Source organism: Oncorhynchus masou, chromosome 18, assembly GCF_036934945.1.
Source record: "Oncorhynchus masou masou isolate Uvic2021 chromosome 18, UVic_Omas_1.1, whole genome shotgun sequence".
In the NCBI taxonomy this organism is placed as follows: Eukaryota; Metazoa; Chordata; class Actinopteri; order Salmoniformes; family Salmonidae; genus Oncorhynchus; species Oncorhynchus masou.
In genome coordinates, this window is record NC_088229.1 from 53954249 (window position 1) to 53975133 (window position 20885).

Here is a 20885-nt window from a genome sequence, read left to right on the forward strand (position 1 = left end):
CACAATCACCTGACCTCAACCCAATTGAGTTGGTTTGGGATGAGTTGGACCCCAGATTGAAGGAAAAGCAGCCAAAAAGTTCTCAGCACATATGGGAAATCCTTCAAGACTGTTGGAAAGGCATTCCAGGTGAAGCTAGTTGAGAGAATGTCTAGAATGTGCAAAGCTGTCATCAAGGCAAAGGGTGGCTACTTTGAGTAATCTCAAATATAAAATATATGTTTATTTGTTTAACACTTCTTTTTGGTTACTTCATGATTCCATGTGTTATTTCATAATTTTTATGTTTTCACTATTATTCTACAAAGTAGAAAAAACCTGGAATGAGTAGGTGTGTCCAAACTTTTGCCTGGTACTGAAAGTGTGTGGGAGAGGGAGTTGAATGTGAGTATGTAGTGGTAGAGGTGTAGTTGGGAAGGGGGAATATGGTAATAGTGAACTTTTACAACCCGTGTAAGAGACTAGAGTTGCTGGCCCTTAGGAATGTAGAAGGTCAAGATAGGAGATGGGTAATGTGGTGTGGCGTCTTTAATGCTCAAGGTACGCTCTGGAGAGAGTTACGGACTGATGTAAATGGACAAGTGTTGGAGTAACTACTGCATGAGAAAGGGCTTGTGAGTCTTAATGATGGCCGGGAACCAGGATTGACCCATTAACTGAAAATGAATCTGCTCTGGATGTTACTTTGACCTCAAGTTCAATGGCAGGCAGATGTAGTTGGGAGGTTTGGGAGAAATCTACAGTGGGCAATGATCACTATTTTATCATGTGTACTAGAGGTCGACCGATTATGATTTTTCAACGCAGATACCGATACCGATTATTGGAGGACCAAAAAGCAGTTACCGATTAATCGGCCGATTTTTATTTGATTTATTATTTATTTGTAATAATGAAAATTACAACAATACTTATTAACACTTATTTTAACTTAATATAATACATCAATAAAATCAATTTAGCCTCAAGTAAATAATGAAACACGTTCAATTTGGTTTAAATAATGCAAAAACAAAGTGTTGGAGAAGAAAGTAAAAGTTTTACTTTCTTCCCCAGCACTTTGTTTTTGCATTATTTAATTTACTTTTTTTCATTCAACTTTTTCACTCCGGACACTTTATCTGGACATGGTTCGTCGGGACCTCCAACAGCCGAAGCTAAGTAGTAACATTAACATGATGCCTTCTAATTGCAGTCGCTGTACTCATGATATACAGGAGAACGATCGCCTTACAAGCCCAGCTTCAGACGCAACCGCTAGGCAATGGTAATTTCAGTGTAGGAAAGGATGAAACAGGGGCTGTGCCACCAGTAAGTACAGATAGTAACGTTAGTATAAATCCCCTCGCACAGTCCCCGCAGCCGGTCAACTTTTTCATGGTTTCTGGAGGGAAATGCTGTAGTAATGCTCAACTGGTGTCGCTCATTCAGCCGACAGAAACTTTCAACCGGTTTTCCCCATTAAGCAGCGAGTCGGAGTCTGAGGCCGAGCCTTCTCTTGTCTTTACTCCTCCCGTTACGGGGTCTGAGACACTGAAGCTTCCCACCATTAGCTCTGACAAATTGAAAACCCTAGTCATTTGCGACTCCATTACCCGCAGTATTAGACTTAAAACAAATCATCCAGCGATCATACACTGTTTACCAGGGGCAGGGCTACCGACGTTAAGGCTAATCTGAAGATGGTGCTGGCTAAAGCTAAAACTGGCGAGTGTAGAGAGTATAGAGATATTGTTATCCACGTCGGCACCAACGATGTTAGGATGAAACAGTCAGAGGTCACCAAGCGCAACATAGCTTCAGCGTGTAAATCAGCTAGAAAGATGTGTCGGCATCGAGTGATTGTCTCTGGCCCCCTCCCAGTTAGGGGAAGTGATGAGCTCTACAGCAGAGTCTCATAACTCAATCACTGGTTGAAAACTTGTTTTCTGCCCCTCCCAAAAGATAGAATTTGTAGATAATTGACAGCGGTCACTACGAGTATCTGGTCATGCCATTTGGCCTTGCGTTCCAGGCTCTGGTTAATGATGTTCTCTGCCAAATGTTGAACCGGTTCATCTTCGTCTACCTCAACAACATCTGCATCTTCTCCCGCTCCGCCCAAGAACACGTGCGCCACGTCTGACAGGTTCTCCAAGTTTGCGGGACACCACCTGGAGGGGCATATCCTGGGTGGACAGCCATACCCGGGGTGCCGGGCTCCGGTGGCGGTCCGCTTGTTGTCGATACCTGGAGGTGGTCTTGAGAAGAGCCGACCGGGCTCTCTTCCAGGAACGACGACAGCGACGGACAAACATCTGGGCCGAAGGTATGCCGACCTCTTCCTCTTGCTCAGGGAAGAGCTGGGGCTGATAACCCAGGGAACACTCAAAGAGCGAGAGACCCTTGGCAGAGCAAGGCAAGGAAGGGTGCTATCTATTGTGCTTGAGGCCATTTCACAGCCGCCGTTCAGACCGCTGGAAAGCATGTAAATGAGATGTCTAATAAACGACCACTTTACATATAGCCAGTAAGACTAGCTGTCACCATTGGCTTCGGCTAATGGGGATCCTAATAAATCAAAGTACGTCCATAATCTCTTGGGGAACTCCCTGCACAGAAAGGCCCATTTCCTGCCAACGTCTATCCCACTGGATAGTGGAGGCTATTATACTGGCGTATAAAAGCAAAGTTTATCACCCTCGGAGGGCTTGAGAGCTCACTCCACTAGAGGTATGGTGGCGTCATGGGCAATGTTCAAGGACATCTCTGTTCATCTACCTTCATGAGGTTCTACCGACTGGTTGTCACTGCGCCCTCGTTGATGCATTCAGATCTCAATGTCAGGTTCACTGAGGGGTGATTCCGTCTAGACTACCTAGCTTTGGAGAGTATACGAGTGCTATGGGAGTTGGCTATATCCTCATAGTGAGAGACCAAAACAAATATTTGAAAGAGAACTTATTAAGGTTACTTACGTAACCTCGGTGCTCTGATAATATGAGTGAGGTCCCTCACCGCATTTCACTTCACATTGTGCGTAAGGAAGAAGAAATATACTTGATAATGAAGTTAGAAGACGGGGCCGTGGCACCTGATAAGGAGTGAGTTCCCCACTATTCACATATCCCGTAGTGAGTGACCTCACTCATATTATCAGAGAACCGGGGTTACACAAGTACTGTAACCTTAGGTTATTATACTCAAATGTGGATAAATGCACAGCTTCTTTTGACCAAAATCCTGGGCCCGTTTAAAAAAAAATCTTAATCTGTCCAAAATCAGAACGGTCTTTTTTTAGCAAGTTCTTCAGAAAATAAGTGGATAGGATCATTTTGATCCCGATATTACAATATAAAGATCACAGATCTGAATTTTCAGTGTGTTTTTTAAACCTCACACCTTAGCTACATTGACATTGTTTAGTTGTAGTGCCTTTCACTGTAACGGCGCTCGTCTGTAGAAGGAGAAGCGGACCAAAATACAGCGTGGTGGTTACTCATGTTCTTTAATGAAATTGAATGAGACATGAAATAACTTGACATACAAAACAACAAACGGAACGTGAAAACCTATACAGCCTATCTGGTGACAACAAACACAGAGACAGGAACAATCACCCACAAAATACTCAAAGAATATTGCTGCCTAAATATGGTTCCAATCAGAGACAACGATAATCACCTGACTCTGATTGAGAACCGCCTCAGGCAGCCATAGACTATGCTAGACACCCCACAAAACCCCAAGGCAAAAACACACCACAATAACCCATGTCACACCCTGGCCTGACCAAATAAATGAAGACAAACATAATATACTTTGACCAGGGCGTGACATTCACCTGTCTAAATCCAACCTGAATCCACACTTCCATTAGAATCAAGATCATCCAGATTTTTTCAGCATTCAAAACTATCCTAATCACTACTTTTTAGAATTTTGAAAAACGCAACTACAACATTTAATCTTGATTGAAGTTCAGATTGTATTAGCAAATCCGAATCCGAATGTTCCTAATCTAATTCTGCAGTTTCGAAAAATCCAAATAAAATATTTATCCGATTGCTAAAATCCAATCAAATAAATGGGGCTGACCACCCACTACTGACCACCCAGTGAGCACAACTGGTTGTGTCTTCCACTGCTCACTGTGCACCAACCATTGGATTGGTGGAGGCATAGCCTAGTGGGGGTTTCCACCATATTTTTATACCAGTCATTTCCTTTCAAATCAGGGAAGTAGACAAGTTCACACTTTGGGAGGAAGGAGAGATCATTGTGTATATATATGTATGTGGACACCCCTTCAAATTAGTGGATTCTACTATTTCAGCCACATCCGTGGTGTATAAAATAGAGGACACAGCCATGCAATCTCCATAGAGAAACACTGGCAGTAAAATGGCCTTACTGAAGAGCTCAGTGACTTTCAACATGGCACTGTCATTTCCAACTAGTCAGTTTGTCATATTTCTGCCCTACTAGAGCTGCCCCAGTCAACTCTATGTGCTGTTATTGTGTAGTGGAAATGTCTAGGAGCAACAACGGCTCAGCCACAAAGTGGTAGGCCACACAAGCTCACAGAACGGGACCACCAAGTGCTTCAGTGCGTAGCGCGTGCAACACTCATTACCAAGTTCCACATGGCTCTGGAAGCAACGTCAGCACGATAACTGTTCGTCAGGAGCTTCATGAAATGGGTTTCCATGGCCGAGCAGAGGTACACAAGCTTAAGATCACCATGCGCAATGCCAAATGTCAGCTGGAGTGGTGTAAAGATCGCTGCCACTGGATTCTGGAGCAGTGGAAATGCGTTCTCTGGAGTGAGGAATCACGCTTCAACATCTGGCAGTCCGACGGACGAATCAGGGTTTAGCGGATGCCAGGAGAACGCTACCTGCACGATTGCATAGTGCCAACTGTAAAGTTTAGTGTAGGAAGAATAATGGTCTGGTGCTGTTTTTCATGGTTCGGGCTAGGCCCCTTCGTTCCAGTGGAGGGAAATCTTAACGCTACAGCATACAATTACATTCTAGACAATTCTATGATTCCAACTTTGTGGCCACAGTTTGGGGGAAGGCCCTTTCCTGTTTCAGCATGACAATTCCCCCGTGCACGAAGCGAAGTCCATACAGAAATGGTTTGTCGAGATTGGTGTGGAAGAACTTGACTGGCCTGCATAGAGCCCTAACCTCATCCATTGAACACCTTTGAGATTAATTGGAACGCAGACTGCGAGCCAGGCCTAATCACCCAACATCACCTCGACCTCACTAATGCTTTTGTGGCGGAATGCTGCAGAGACTTGCTTCCAATGTTCCAACATTTACTGGAAAGACTTCCCAGAAGAGTGGAAGCTGTTACGGCAGCCAAGGGGGGACAAACTCCATAGTAATGCCCATGATTTTGGAATGATATGTTTGACGAGCAGGTGTCCACAAACAATTACACTACATGGCCAAAATTAAGAGTAAAATAAGAGTAATTCAGACATAGCCCTGAAGAAGGCTACTGTCACCATTTTCTGTGTCAGTGGGATTGACAAAGCTTCTAATAGGTTCTAGTTGTTTCTCTGTAAAGAGGGTACGGAGTTTGTGTCTCGGAATATACTGTGTGCAAAGATGAATGACCTGCAGCTTTGATTTGAATGACCCACTTACACTCACTGGTAAAACATGGCAACCAGAGGAGAAGAGTGTATTTATCTGACTCTCTTCACCATTGGTTCATAAAAGATCCACCCCTTCCCCTTTAAAAGTCTATGACTTTTACAGTAGAAGAGAAAGACGCGGAAGAGAGCTCGAGTAAAACTGCTATCCTGGACATTTGCTTAATCAAGTTTTTTAAACAAGAAGACATGGAAAGGTGATTTTAATGACTTTACTAAAATATAATCGTTTTTCAATTGATTATGCAGATCGGCAACATTTTAGCACTGTTTTTTTGTGTACAAAGCACTCAGAATGGTTCTTGAAGGCAGGTTTAACAGGCAGCAGATGTCATACTTTCAGTACCTTTTGTTCTCTTTTTACAGTGTACTAAAGTGGATGGAGAAGCTGCTGGTTCTGCTGTTTCTGATCTATGGTTGTTATGCTGAACATCAAGGTGAATGATCTCTCAAGTTTTCACTTGTAATTTTAACCATGTAGTAGATCTGGCCCTACATGGACTTAACTGTGCAAATATTTGCTGTCACTGAGTGTCCGCAACTTCTCTTCCGATCATGTTGCATTGCAAATATTGTTAAACTAATCAGTGGTGAAATAACTTTAAAAAAAAGCTCTATATTTTCATCATACTGGACATCAAGACATACTAACTAGGTCAAGTTGATTTCTGTTACATTTCTGTTGGTGAGCTTTTCTCCTTCTCTCATTTTTAACCCATACAGATCTCTCAGGGAAAAAGTTAATCATCCCAGTCCAGACAAGCAACTCGTTTGTAAAACTCTCTGGCAACGTCTCAAAGCCTGTTACTGCTATGACCATGTGTCAGAGGTTCTTCACTGAGGAACACCGAGACCAGTCCCTTTTTTCTCTAGCAACCCCCTCTGATTCCAAAGATATCAATCTGTGTTTGCAATCAAAGGGTGGGTATAAACTGAATATCAGAGGAAATTCTGTTACTATCAGTGGTTTGCCAGAAAATAGAAATGCATGGATCTCTTTTTGTGGCACCTGGGACTCTAAAACTGGTCTCACCCAGATGTGGGCGAATGGGAGACGAAGTGCATCGAAGATTCTTAAGCCAAATGGCCCTATAAATGGAAAACCAAGTATAATCTTAGGTCAAAACCAAGGCAGTTATGGTGGAAGTTTTGTAGCATCACAATCCTTTGTGGGGGATGTTACTGATGTACACTTCTGGGACAGTGTCATCTCTCCTTGCCAAATCAAATTGTATATGCAAGGAAAAATCTTTACTCCAGGAAATATTCTCAACTGGAAAGCATTGGAGTTCACCACTGGGGGAGGGGTGTTCAAGGAGATAAGTGACTATAACTGTTAGTGAACCAAGAGCAATACATTTGTACCAGGTATTGCTAATGTGTTAAAATGTATTATGATTACTGTCATCATCATTTGTATGCTCATAGCAGCTTTCACTTTAAAAGCTCTGTTGCGAATCAATATCCCATATTTTTTATGTTCCTGAGTATTCAATTAATAGAAAAGAATAGTGCAATAAAGTTTCAATAATTTCTGATAAATGTTTATCTGTCTTTCATTTATCATTTGTATGCAGATGACCTCTGAAATTGTGTAAAGTGTTATTTTCAGAGGAGGATGAAACGGAAAAAGCAAGATGTCTTTATTGACATTTTTCCAGTGTGTCTGTGTGCACAAGGTCGTTGTGTAAACAGAAGATGAATGACTTTGCTGGCCAATTGCAACAACCAGGCAGAACCACAAGCAGCTCTGTATTAACGCTGGAGTTCATGCACCAGCGTGTTGAAACAACTTTCCTGCAACTAAAAACCCACAAGAATAAACCAGCAGATCAGTTGATCTCATGTTACCGTGCCAAGCTTTGATTCCAAACAGCTGCGTCTAGGTTCTCTACTCCTGCTCCTTATAGGCCTATAACTCCTAGTCTGGTAATTGATCTAAAAAAAAAGATTTATTGTAAGAATATAGGATTATATTTCATACAAACATGTAATCTTAAATATCAAGATAATTATAATATAATTTGTGTCATTTATTTTAAATAACTTGATGAGACAATTTGTTCAAAAGCCACCGTCCGCCATATTGGTAACCTACTCCTCATGTCCCCTATACAGGGGCGCAACTTTGGTTTCAGAAGTGTTTACATTTTTGAATCCAGTCGGATAAACACTCCAAACAGCCTACCCGGCTGCTCGGTGGCGTCTGCATGGTCATAAAGCACACCGTTTCCTTGTTTTGTATGACATTCCATTGATTAAACTGAACAGGACACCCCTGCAACTGTTCACTGAGTGTACAAAACATTAGGAACACCTGCTCTTTCCATGACATAGATAGACTGACCAGGTGAAAGCTATGGTCCCTTATTGATGTTATCTGTTAAATCCACTTCAGTCAGTGTAGCTGAAGGGGAGGAGGCAGGTTAAAGAAGGATATTATAGCCTTGAGACAATTTAGACATGGATTGTGTATGTGTGCCATGTCATGGTAGTAGGTGCCCGGCGCACATGTTTGAGTGTGTGAGTTCTTCATGCTCAACTGTTTCCCATGTGTATCAAGAAAGGTCCACCACCCAAAGGACACCCAGCCAGCTTGACAAAACTGTAGGAAGCATTGAAGTCAACATGGGCCAGCATCCCTGTCGAACGCTTTAGTCAGCTTGCAGATCCATAACCCCCCCCCCACCCCGAAATGAGGCCGTTCTGAGTGCTAAAGGGGGCGCAACTCAATATTAGGAAGGTGTTCCTAATGTTTTGTACACTCAGTGTATATCTGTGCAATAAGTAGCATAACATAAAACCTGAAATCATGGCCAATGTTTCGCCTGTTGTGACCGAACATGTTTTCAAGTGTCCTTGACAAAAGTCAAACTACTGCATGGGTCTGCTAATCTTTTGCGCACATGCATGTGCTTTGCGCAAATAAGTTTTCCTCAAATATTACAAAGTTATTACATAGCCTACGTGTTATTCCTTTATTACTGTACATAGTCAATTGTCAAAAATGCAGAATGATATTTGACAAAGGACTAATAAGAGTACTTTTTAATAAGAGTAGTTTTTAATAAGAGTACTTGAAAAAGGACTGGCCAGGTGGTAACCTTCACTGTGAAGTGTGCTAGGCATTCCAACATTTGCGCTGCTTGCTTGCACTAATTGACTTTCCATTCTGGATTTTTTTTTTTTACATTGAAATGTACAAATATTACAAAAATGTACAAGAAATATGTATTATTATAATGACCCTCTTTGTCACTATGTGTTACGTTCATTGACACGCATATGACAACCAGTGCCGGTCAGTGCCATTCAAGATGAGGGAGGACAATTTTTTTTAAATGAGCATAGCCTTATTTCTATTACAGAATATTGGATGACTGTCATTCATATTCCATTCACCCAGTTCAATGTAACAGCAATAGATTTAGGGTACTACATGATACACAAATGTTCCCTATACCCATCATGAGGTTCAATGGAAGCATATGAATGAAAGTTTACAATGTCGGTACGCACAGGTCGAGAGACAAATGTGAGGACACAGACAGTGACACATGCACACATTCAATACCGCCTTGCACACTCTTGCCTGCATCTAGCTGATATAGGATGTAATCATTAGTCCAACAGTTACAGACGAGAGTTTCTATTGGACAAATTCATGTTTATCCCTGTTTTGTTCAGTTTGCTTCCGTTTAAGAAATGTTTTTCAACAGAATATGCGGAATGAATACACCCCTGATCACGTGTGAACACACAGCCAAGTTGTACTCATTCTCGCATCTTTGTGCTCTCGTCCTCTCCCCCTTTCCCTTCGCTTGTGGAATTCAATGCACAACACATCAGCTGTATGTGACCAGGCTAAAAAACCTTTCCAAGCCACAGCCTACATCGTTGTCACCATATTAGCTAAAGTAACGTCCTAAATCAAATCAAATCAAATTTATTTATATAGCCCTTCGTACATCAGCTGATATCTCAAAGTGCTGTACAGAAACCCAGCCTAAAACCCCAAACAGCAAGCAATGCAGGTGTAGAAGCACGGTGGTTAGCAAAAACTCCCTAGAAAGGCCAAAACCTAGGAAGAAACCTAGAGAGGAACCAGGCTATGTGGGGTGGCCAGTCCTCTTCTGGCTGTGCCGGGTAGAGATTATAACAGAACATGGCCAAGATGTTCAAATGTTCATAAATGACCATCATGGTCGAATAATAATAAGGCAGAACAGTTGAAACTGGAGCAGCAGCATGGCCAGGTGGACTGGGGACAGCAAGGAGTCATCATGTCAGGTAGTCCTGGGGCATGGTCCTAGGGCTCAGGTCCTCCAAGAGAGAGAAAGAAAGAGAATTAGAGAGAGCATATGTGGGGTGGCCAGTCCTCTTCCGGCTGTGCCGGGTGGAGATTATAACAGAACATGGCCAAGATGTTCAAATGTTCATAAATGACCAGCATGGTCGAATAATAATAAGGTAGAACAGTTGAAACTGGAGCAGCAGCACGGCCAGGTGGACTGGGGACAGCAAGGAGTCATCATGTCAGGTAGTCCTGGGGCATGGTCCTAGGGCTCAGGTCCTCCGAGAGAGAGAAGGAGAGAATTAGAGAACGCACACTTAGATTCACACAGGACACCGAATTGGACAGGAGAAGTACTCCAGATATAACAAACTGACCCCAGCCCCCTGACACATAAACTACTGCAGCATAAATACTGGAGGCTGAGACAGGAGGGGTCAGGAGACACTGTGGCCCCATCCGAGGACACCCCCTAGTCAACATAGCTAATATAACTAATGTGCTAGTAAACCCACTACAATCATATATTAACATTAGTGTACAGTCAGTAAGCAGTTACATCGGCGGGCCAGGTGGCAATAAATTAGTAAAAACAAAAGCTTACCTTGACTTGGAAGAGTTTCAGGATTGTGATGGAGAGTCATAGCCAGCTAGCTAACATAGCATCCCTCTGCTTGAGCAGGGTGTTTCAGTAGGCCAAACTAGCTAGCTGCATTACCAGCTAAGTAATTGAAACTGAAAGTGAAAAAAAAAAACATGACAATCTCTATATATATATTTCTCTCTTGCTTCTCCTTCATTTTGGAGTAAATTAATTAGTTAAAAATTGTTAAATTATTATTTTTCTCTCTCTTTGAGTCAACTGCTCACTACATTTTATGCCCTGCAGTGCTAGCAAGCTGCTTTCATTACTATATTCATTTTCTGATCCTTTGATTGGGTGGACAACATGTCAGTTCATGCTGCAAGAGCTCTGATAGTTTGGAGGACGTCCTCGGAAGTTATCATAATTACTGTGTAAGTCTATGGAAGTGAGTGAGAACCATGAGCCTCCTAGGTTTTGCATTGAAGTCAATGTACCCAGAGGAGGACAGAAGCTAGCTGTCCTTCAGCTTCCCTACAGAGTGTTGTTGAGGCGACTGTAGACCTTTGCAAATTGTGTGTTTTAATCGATTATTTGGTGGCATGATTATATTTAGTATAGTTTTATCTAAAAAGGATAACTTTGAAATGTTTTAAATTATACTTTTATGATTTCAGTGAGGAGGATGGTCCTCCCCGTCCTCCTCTGAGGAGCCTCCACTGATGACAACATGGCGCAATCCACTCGACTGCCTTCATAATACGAACCCAAGTCACATAACCTTGTCCAAATACTACTTGGGTGGTGGGATGGCTCACCACTGCCATCTGCTGTATGGTAACTAAACTGCTCCATGGCACTCCATAATGCTTTGGAATATATATATATATATATATATATATATATATATATATATATATATATCCTTGACTCTTGTGTTTGCTCGTTCTAATATTTATTAATTTCTTTATTTTTACTTTTTGGATTATGTGTGTATTGTTTTGTGTTACTAGGTATTACTGCACTGTTGGAGCTAGAAACACAAGCGTTTCGCCGCACCTGCGATAACATCTGCAAATCTGTGCATGCGACCAATAAACTTTGATTTGATTTGCATCAGGGGAATGTTACATTTTATACTTAGAAGAGTGTATTCAGTAAATACTCAGGAACCAAGAAAATCGTATTATAGCATATAATAATGTTGAAACAGATGAAACAGTTATCACACACATTGAAAGACAGATAAAAAATCATGCTAGTGTTCAGGCAACATTATCAAAGTCACTCTTCTCCTTGAACACGTTCCCCTCAGTTATGTACTCTAATGCTTTCCAGGTTAGAATATTTCCAGGAGTGAAGGAACTCTCCTTCACATAAAAATCGGATTTGTCAAGGAGGGAGGGAGGACACTATCCCATAAGTGGACATTGGCCAGGTCCCCCACAAAGGACTGGAATCTATGAAAGCACCACCCCATATGTGTATTGCTCTTAACCTAAAATAATACTTGGCTTTCCAGTTATAGAAATGTCCGAAGTGACAAACTTCCATCTACTTCACTTCCCATTTATCCAGAGTTGGGTCAGACCAGTGTAAGAGTCCCAGGTCCAGCAGATGGAGTTCCATTCATTCTTATTATCTGGCAAGCTCAAGAAATCCAGTCCAGCTTCTTTGATGTGGACTCAGTATGCTCCCCCCACATATGGTTTGAACAACAGCATATCCTTATCTTGGCGGGCCTGCAAGTGAGACAATGGACTGGCCTCTGCCAACCTCAGAGAAGAACCGCAAGCACACGGTCATAGCGGAAATGGGCGTCTGGATTTTAGCAGAGAGTTTCACATGGAAAGTGTCGCTCTCCAACGGGAATGAGAACACTGTCCCTGAGAAATTGGAAAGGGTGTGGAATTGATTACAACATGATATCATGTGTCAACATAGCCTGAATTAGAGATCATCAACTAGATTCAGCCTTGGGACGATTTTCTGTTGAGTGTATTGTCAGTAGGGCCGAAACTTAATTACAAATAATTTGTAGACTGCAAATTGACCGCAGGAAGCCCAAACATAAAATTTGAAAAGTATTCAGATTCCTTGACTTTTTCCACATTTTGTTATGTTACAGCTTTATTCTAAAATGGATTACATTGTTTTATCCCCCTCATCAATCTACACACAATACCTCATAATGACAAACCAAAAACAGGATTTAAGAAGTGTTAGCAAAGTTATTAAAAATAAAAAGCTGAAATATCACATTTACATAAGTATTCAAACCCTTTACTCAGTACTTGGTTGAAGCACCTTTGGCAGCGATTACAGCCTCGAGTCTTCTTGGGTATGACACTACAATCTTGGCATACCTGTATTTTGGGGAGTTTCTCCCATTCTTCTCTAAGATCCTCTCAAGCTCTGTCAGGTTGGATGGGGAGCGTCACTGCACAGCTATTTTCCTGGTTCTCCAGATGTTCAATCTGGTTCAAGTCACTCAAGGTTAGAAGGTGAGCGCTCTGGAGCAAGTTTTCATCAAGGATCTCTCATTATTCTGCACCGTTCATCATTCCCTTGGTTCTGACGAGTCTCCCAGTCCCTGCTGCTGAAAAACATCCCCACGGCATGATGCTGCCACCACCATGCTTCACCAAAGGGATGGTACCAGGTTTCCTCCAGAAGTGATGCTTGGCATTCAGGCCAAAGAGTTCAATCTTGGTTTCATCAGACCAGAGAATCTTGTTTCTCATGGTCTGCGAGTCTTTAGGTGGCTTTTGGCAAACTCCAAGTGGGCTGTCATGTGACTTTTATTAAAGAGTGACTTCTGTCTGGCCACTCTACCATAAATGCCTGACTGGTGGAGTGCTGCAGAGATGGTTGTCCTTCTGAAAGGTTCTTCCATCTCCACAGAGGAACTCTGGAGCTTCTTCAGAGTGACCACCTCCCTGACCAAGGCCATTCTCCCCTGATTGCTCAGTTTGCGGCCACTGTGTTCTTGGGGACCTTCAATGCTGTAGAAATGTGTTGGTGTCCTTCCCCAGATCTGTGCCTCGGCACAATCTGGTCTCAAAGCTCTATGGACAATTCCTTCAAACTCATGGCTTTTGCTCTGACATGCACTGTCAACTGTGGGACCTTATATAGACATGTGTGTGCCTTTCCAAATCATGTCCAAACAATTGAATTGACCAAAAGGTGGACTCCAATCAAGTAGAAACATCTCAAGGATGGTCAATGGAAACAGGATGTACCTAAGCTCAATTTTGAGTCTCATAGCAAAGGGTTTGAATAGTTATGTAAATAAGGTCCTTCTGTTTAAAATGTTTAATAAATTAGTAAACATTTGGCTGTAACATAAGAAAATATGGAAAAGGTAAAGGGGTCTTTACACATTTAGGCTAAATACATTACTATCGTATAAATATTACAATTCCTAAGGCTATTGACAGGACAAAATATCTGTTATCGCAGTTATAAAATAAAGAATGATAAAAAAATAGTGCTTTAGTGGAGACCAGACGTTTCTCCTCTTTAATTTAAAATGGATAATTAAGACGTTCTCTTGGACATGCTTATGCCTATCTGATTTTCTTTCAAATACAAATAGTGCTTCCATGTTCCAGAGAGCTCGGGACTTGTACCAATCTTCACAGGAATTTGTATGCTTTGAAAGGGAAATGAAGTCTGCCAAGTTTATGGAGGGGGGGAGTGGGCTTGGGGTATCCCCAGTCCAAAAGTGCAGTCATATCTATGGTGGTTGTTGGTCAGCTACTCTCATATCTCCCACTCATCGCCTGAAGGGTTGAGCTCCCTCTTGTGTTACCTCTGGCAGCGTTTCTTTGCTAAATAACTTTCTCGGGTATTTGCCTGTTTTATTACTCATGATTCTTTATGACTTAGTTAAATAAAGTTTAAATATATATATATTTTAATCTCCTTCATACTTCTCTGGCCATCACGGCAGAAAACTCAAAGAGCTGATGGCCACGAGCGTGCTTGCTATCCATTTGGCGGAAACCAGCTAATAGTGTGCAACTGCAACCCACAATTCGGGCGTTCCCGCGTGGGTGGCGTTTTTGTTCCTGCATGAACACCCCTCCCTCAAGCATCCCATTGGTCCTGCATGAATGCCCCCCCCCCCTTGAGCACAACATCTTCATGCTTGTGTGACACATTTGAATGTGGGTCAAAAGGGGAATCAAAGTATTATGTGTTTTTCGCCCCCAACCTAATTTCTACCAGAGTCCTCCTTCCTAGCTTGCGGAAGGCGTGGTTGATACTGGTAGACAGTGTGTCCTTCGCTCTTACCTGCCCTCACCATCGTTAACAGAACTGCGGTAAAACAATGACCGACAGACGGGCGTGAAAGACATTGTCTACCGGTTGTCCCTGCCCCGTGTACTAGCTATAGCTAGCTATTGTTGTCGCCCTCTGCCGATTCTTCTTCTTCTGTGGGGTTTATCGGCAGTTGGAATCCAATATTATTTGCATTACTGCCACCTACTGTACTGGATCGCTCCAGCCTCCCTCCTGTGCCGGAGTCATAGCTTAAAAATGGACCAATAAAAGTATAAAAAGGGGCTCCTGCAGATGCAGGAATGCCCACATGCATTACCGGGCGGAGAAATGCGGGAGTGCACCCTGGCACATTTTCTTTTGCAGTGGATTGTTGCCACATGCCTCTTGCTAGCCTGGGCAGCCACTAGTGGGCGCTATGGATCTCCACTCATCTGTGCTCAGCTGGTAATACACTCATGTCCCCCGGCAACCAGGTTGTACATAGAACATCCTCCAAGGCCTCTAGACTAATTAGCCTACGAAAAGAGGGACAATTAGGCCAACGTCATTCCAAAAACAGACCACTTCAGTTGTGATTTAGTTCCTTTTTGTCAAGACCCGCAGTCCGTATTGACCCCGTTCTGTGTCCGGATGCGGAATGCGGACCGCATACTGAGTATAGCTGTTGTATGCCTGGATTTGATCAGGAAGAGGCATGAGAGGTTAGCCTGGAGTTGCCGTTATAACGATGCATTGTCCTAACAGGTTGTTTGTTTCCACAGGCTTCTGAGGCCATATGGAAGGGGGGGATTGGGAAGTGGGTGGGATGGCTTGGCAGAGGAGCTCCCATTTTGTGTACTCAGGGCCATGTTGATGTTGTTCCTCTTGTTTCAAACAAAGGAGGCCTGTAAATCTCTGAGGGCTTTACCTTCATACATGGAAATCAGTTACTGAAGTATTCAACAATAGACCAGGGAATCGAAAAACCAGGAACCCTAAGGAGTGAGTTCAGAAATCCAGGGATGATGATGGTGGATGGAAGTATGTGCTTGACCATGGGAATTTGAGGTATCGATGACTGTTAAATGGATAGTTCACCCAAATTACACAAATACATATCGGTTTCCTTACCCTGTAAGCAGTCTATGCTAAAAAGTTAGCATTTGGAGACAGTAGACAGGTACACAAAACCAAAGCATGGATTCCTGTCTTACCTTCCATAGACTGCTTACAGGGTAAGGAAACCAATATGTAATATTGTCATTTTTGTGAAGTACCTTTTAAAGCTGATGGGTATAGCTCTGAAAAACTATAGTTACTGTAAACAATGAATAACAATCACAATATGAAAGTGAGGACACTAGGGCCATTCCCCCAAACACTTTGTTTTAATAGTTAGCTTCACAAACACATCTGACTGATATCATGTACAAACATCAACTGACAGAGCACATGTTACACTGCAAAGTAAATTTGACCGTTAACAACAGGACTTTGTTTTAAATAGGCCAATCCTTCTGCAGGCATGCACACACGCACATGTACACACCGACTATGAACACAACGCAACAATTCAAATGACCACATTGTCAACCAGTTAAAATATGTATTCGCAGAACGAAAATAATACAAAATAAAATTTGTCGATGACTACATACCATAGGATTGTACTAGAGAGGACTTAATGAGTGTATTTTGATAGATATGTTTCATTACTTGACAGCCCACATCACACACAACCAACGATATGAACCAAAGAGAGTGTTGTTTTCATCACATGAGTTTGAGGGTAGAATAGGCTTCAAATCTAGCATTTAAAAATAATATATGTGTAAGTACTACAGTATCATAAACAACAATACAGTTGCTGCGAGTTAGGGGCAAGTAAATGAATACAGTACAGTAACCAATAGAAAGGCATTTTATGTTTTGATTTAAATATCGCTCTGCCTGCTCCTCAACGAAGCGGGTTCAGAAAATACAGTCAAATCAAACTGCTCCTGAACATGTCCCTATAATCTCCCCATCTCAATTTGGTCATATCCTTAGCAGGAAGCATCTGTTATGATTTCCTCTTGACACGGTCACGCTAATAGCTAGATCATGCTGCACAAAACAATATATACAGGGAGAGCCACAACACACAGAGGACATTCTCTTTGAATAGATATACCAGAACATTTTACACCAGTCACATTGAGGGGATGCCATAGGATGCCATAGGATGCCAGAGAATAAAACTTGACAGTGTTGCTACTTTGTCACCGACCCATCGTTTGTTCTCTTCACCACTTTCACAAAATTGTACGATGTAAGTACCAGCAGTGCTACGGGATAGCATCATTACATACACATGTTGTCGACAGCTGTCATTACATAGCCATGCGTTTAAGAATAAACACTCCATGACCGTCTTTCGTATGAATGAAGAGCGACTGATAAGCTCATGGGTGAAAACGCGACTCACACAATATGTAGCAACTTCTTATGGCATCACGGAAGGAAGGAGGGAGTTTTGTGAAAATGGAAAAACAACAACAACACTTCACAACACTGCGAGGCTGGAGTGGGGCAAAGAGGAGCGTAGACACACAACTCACAAAACCGACACGTCACAACATGGCCCCTAGAGGGGGTAAGAGAGCTGCAGTTTCGGGGTCCATGCAGAAACGTTTATAGAGGGAAAAGTCTGGGGGTGGGGGGTGGGAGGGGGTGTTCGTCTGGGATTTGTCAGGGATGTGGCCGAGCTGGTTTACTCGTCAAATCGCCCCTCCAGGATGCTCTCGAAGGAGAAGGGGACGAACTTGAAGCCCTGCCCCGTGTAGAACTTATTCTGGAACTCCACCCTAAAAAAAGAGACAAAAAGGACCGCAAAAGATCAGTGGTTTATTGAACAGGTCAATGGAGTTTTGGGACGAGGCCTCGAGCCAGCCGCCACAACACAAAACAAAGAAATGGTTGCCTCTCAAATTACAAATTATCATAGTCAATTATGATACTTCGTCCAACATTTCCTGGACATGAGTCAAAAAGCCTCAAATAAACTTGGACGGTCTTTGGACGGCACCATTATACCACATTTCGGGCTTTAACGAGCAGCATGTTCCTTCCTCAGTTACGAGGCCAGATGCTTGGCAGTAACACCATCTCCTCTCTGAATGAGAACAAACCTTAAAGAAGAAACATTTTAAATCGTGGAACAACTGCTATCCCTACTTCTCTTTCAAGCTGGATTGTCCAACCGACAGTTGCTGAATATCTATTCAACTGGCTGAAAGCAACAATACACAGCATCATCCACTTGCTGACAACTGGTGAGAAACCAAGTGAAGTCAACTTCTTTTTTGTGCTTACCCAACATTATTTACATTAAGAAAAGGATAAAATGGCTTTTTAAAAAGTGGAACACTTCCATTTGCATTTTATTGAAATAACCTGATGTTATACTGCTAAGCTACATGTAGCTAGCCACTTGTCGATCATCCCTTTCCCCAGAGAGGGGGTGGGGGTGGGGAGTGGGGGTGGAGGTGGGGGGGGGGGGCAGTATCTTGCCAGTGAATGAGGCTGCACTTCATTCCCTCTCTCCTCTGTCCTCGTTCACTCCCCTGGCAGATCTGAGATACATGGATCGGTGGAAGGAAGCAATAGCTCCAACTAGTTTCCATCATACTGATTTCCCACAGTTCTATCAAATCTGCCAAGGGAAGTAAGCAAGGGCAGATGGATTAAGATAATGATAATCAATTGCACACAAGGTTCAACTGAAATCGTACTTCCGCTTTTAACCCTTTTTCCACATTTTGTTATGTTACAGCCTTTTTCTAAAATGGATTACAAAAATGTTTTTCCTCATCAATCTACACACAATACCCCATAATGACAAAGTGAAAACAGGTTTTTAGAAATGTTTTAAAATTTACTAAAAATAAAAAACAGAAATACCTTATTTACATAAGTATTCAGGCCCTTTGCTATGAGACTCGAAATTGAGCTCAATTCTACGGAATTGTCCGTAGAGCTCCGAGACAGGATTGTGTAGAGGTACATATCTGGGGAAGGGTACCAAAACATTTCTGCAGCATTGAAGGTCTCCAAGAACACAGTGGCCTCCTGTGTTCTTGGAGACAACCAAGACTTTTCCTAGAGTTGGCCTCCTGGCCAAATTGAGCAATCGGAGCAGAAGGGCCTTACAGGAACAGGAACTCTACAGGAATACAGGAACTCTACAGGAACAGGAACTCTACAGGAATACAGGAACTCTACAGGAACAGGAACTCTACAGGAATACAGGAACTCTACAGGAATACAGGAACTCTACATGAACAGGAACTCTACAGGAATACAGGAACTCAAATCCTTCTGTTCACCTGATTTAGAATTCCTCACAATCAAATGTCGACCGCATTATCTACCAAGAGAATTCTCTTCGATTATAAACACAGCCGTATATATTCCCCCCCAAGCAGACACATCGATGGCTCTGAACGAACTTTATTTGACTCTTTTCAAACTGGAATCCATACATCCTGAGGCTGCATACATTGTAGCTGGGGATTTTAACAAGGCTAATCTGATAACAAGACTCCCTAAATTGTATAAGCATATCGATTGCGCAACCAGAGCTGGCAAAACCTTGGATCATTGTTATTCTAACTTCCGCGACGCATATAAGGCCCTGCCCCGCCCTCCTTTCGGAAAAGCTGACCACAACTCCATTTTGCTGATCCCTGCCTACAGACAGAAACTAAAACAAGAAGCTCCCACGCTGAGGTCTGTCCAACGCTGGTCCGACCAATCTGATTCCACACTCCAAGACTGCTTCCATCACATGGACTGGGATATGTTTCGTATTGTGTCAGACAACAACATTGACGAATACGCTGATTCGGTGTGCGAGTTCATTAGAACGTGCGTTGAAGATGTCGTTCCCATAGCAACGATTAAAACATTCCCAAACCAGAAACCGTGGATTGATGGCAGCATTCGCGTGAAACTGAAAGCGCGAACCACTGCATTTAATCAAGGCTATCAAACAAGCTAAGCGTTAGTATAGAGACAAAGTAGAATCTCAATTCAACGGCTCAGACACAAGAGGTATGTGGCAGGGTCTACAGTCAATCACGGACTACAAAAAGAAAACCAGCGCAGTCACGGACCAGGATGTCTTGCTCCCAGGCAGACTAAATAACTTTTTTGCCCGCTTTGAGGACAATACAGTGCCACTGACATGGCCTGCAACAAAAACATGCAGACTCTCCTTCACTGCAGCCGAGGTGAGTAAAACATTTAAACGTGTTAACCCTCTCAAGGCTGCTGTCCCAGACGGCATCCCCAGCCGCGCCCTCAGAGCATGCGCAGACCAGCTTGCTGGTGTGTTTACGGACATATTCAATCAATCCCTATACCAGTCTGCTGTTCCCACATGCTTCAAGAGGGCCACCATTGTTCCTGTTCCCAAGAAAGCTAAGGTAACTGAGCTAAACGACTACCGCCCCATAGCACTCACTTCCGTCATCATGAAGTGCTTTGAGAGACTATTCAAGGACCATATCACCTCCACCATACCTGACACCCTAGACCCACTCCAATTTGCTTACCGCCCAAATAGGTCCACAGACGATGCAATCTCAACCACACTGCACACTGCCCTAACCCATCTGGACAAGAGGAATACCTATGTGAGAATGCTGTTCATCGACTACAGCTCGGCATTTAACACCATAGTACCCTCCAAGCTCGTCATCAAGCTCGAGATCCTGGGTCTCGACCCCGCCCTGTGCAACTGGGTACTGGACTTCCTGACGGGCCGCCCCCAGGTGGTGAGGGTAGGCAACAACATCTCCACCCCGCTGATCCTCAACACTGGGGCCCCACAGGGGTGCGTTCTGAACCCTCTCCTGTACTCCCTGTTCACCCACGACTGCGTGGCCACGCACGCATCCAACTCAATCATCAAGTTTGCGGATGACACAACAGTGGTAGGCTTGATTACCAACAACAACGAGACGGCCTACAGGGAGGAGGTGAGGGCCCTCGGAGTGTGGTGTCAGGAAAATAACCTCACACTCAACGTCAACAAAACTAAG

General features: G+C 43.0%; 2 protein-coding genes and 1 pseudogene across 4 annotated transcripts in view; 1 reads left to right on the forward strand and 2 right to left on the reverse strand.

Annotated features, from left to right (window-relative positions):
* The first annotated feature begins 5687 nt into the window (after nucleotides 1-5687).
* On the forward strand, nucleotides 5688-7192 carry LOC135504821 (C-reactive protein-like). The gene is made up of 3 exons (XM_064923699.1): nucleotides 5688-5847; nucleotides 6017-6087; nucleotides 6374-7192. The coding sequence occupies exons 1-3, from the start codon at nucleotides 5744-5746 to the stop codon at nucleotides 6988-6990; spliced, it is 792 nt and encodes a 263-aa protein (XP_064779771.1). The 5' UTR covers nucleotides 5688-5743; the 3' UTR covers nucleotides 6991-7192.
* Nucleotides 7193-11773: 4581 nt separating this feature from the next.
* On the reverse strand, nucleotides 11774-12578 carry LOC135503725 (serum amyloid P-component-like; annotated as a pseudogene).
* A 3573-nt stretch (nucleotides 12579-16151) lies between these two features.
* The window catches only part of LOC135504822 (V-type proton ATPase 116 kDa subunit a 1-like), a 41322-nt gene continuing 36588 nt past the window's right edge, over nucleotides 16152-20885 (reverse strand). For all 3 annotated transcript variants that reach the window (XM_064923703.1, XM_064923701.1, XM_064923702.1), the window contains exon 22: nucleotides 16152-17645. In XM_064923703.1, coding sequence (XP_064779775.1) covers nucleotides 17552-17645 — 94 coding nt within the window. In that variant the 3' untranslated portion in view covers nucleotides 16152-17551. The remainder of the gene's footprint in view (nucleotides 17646-20885) is intronic.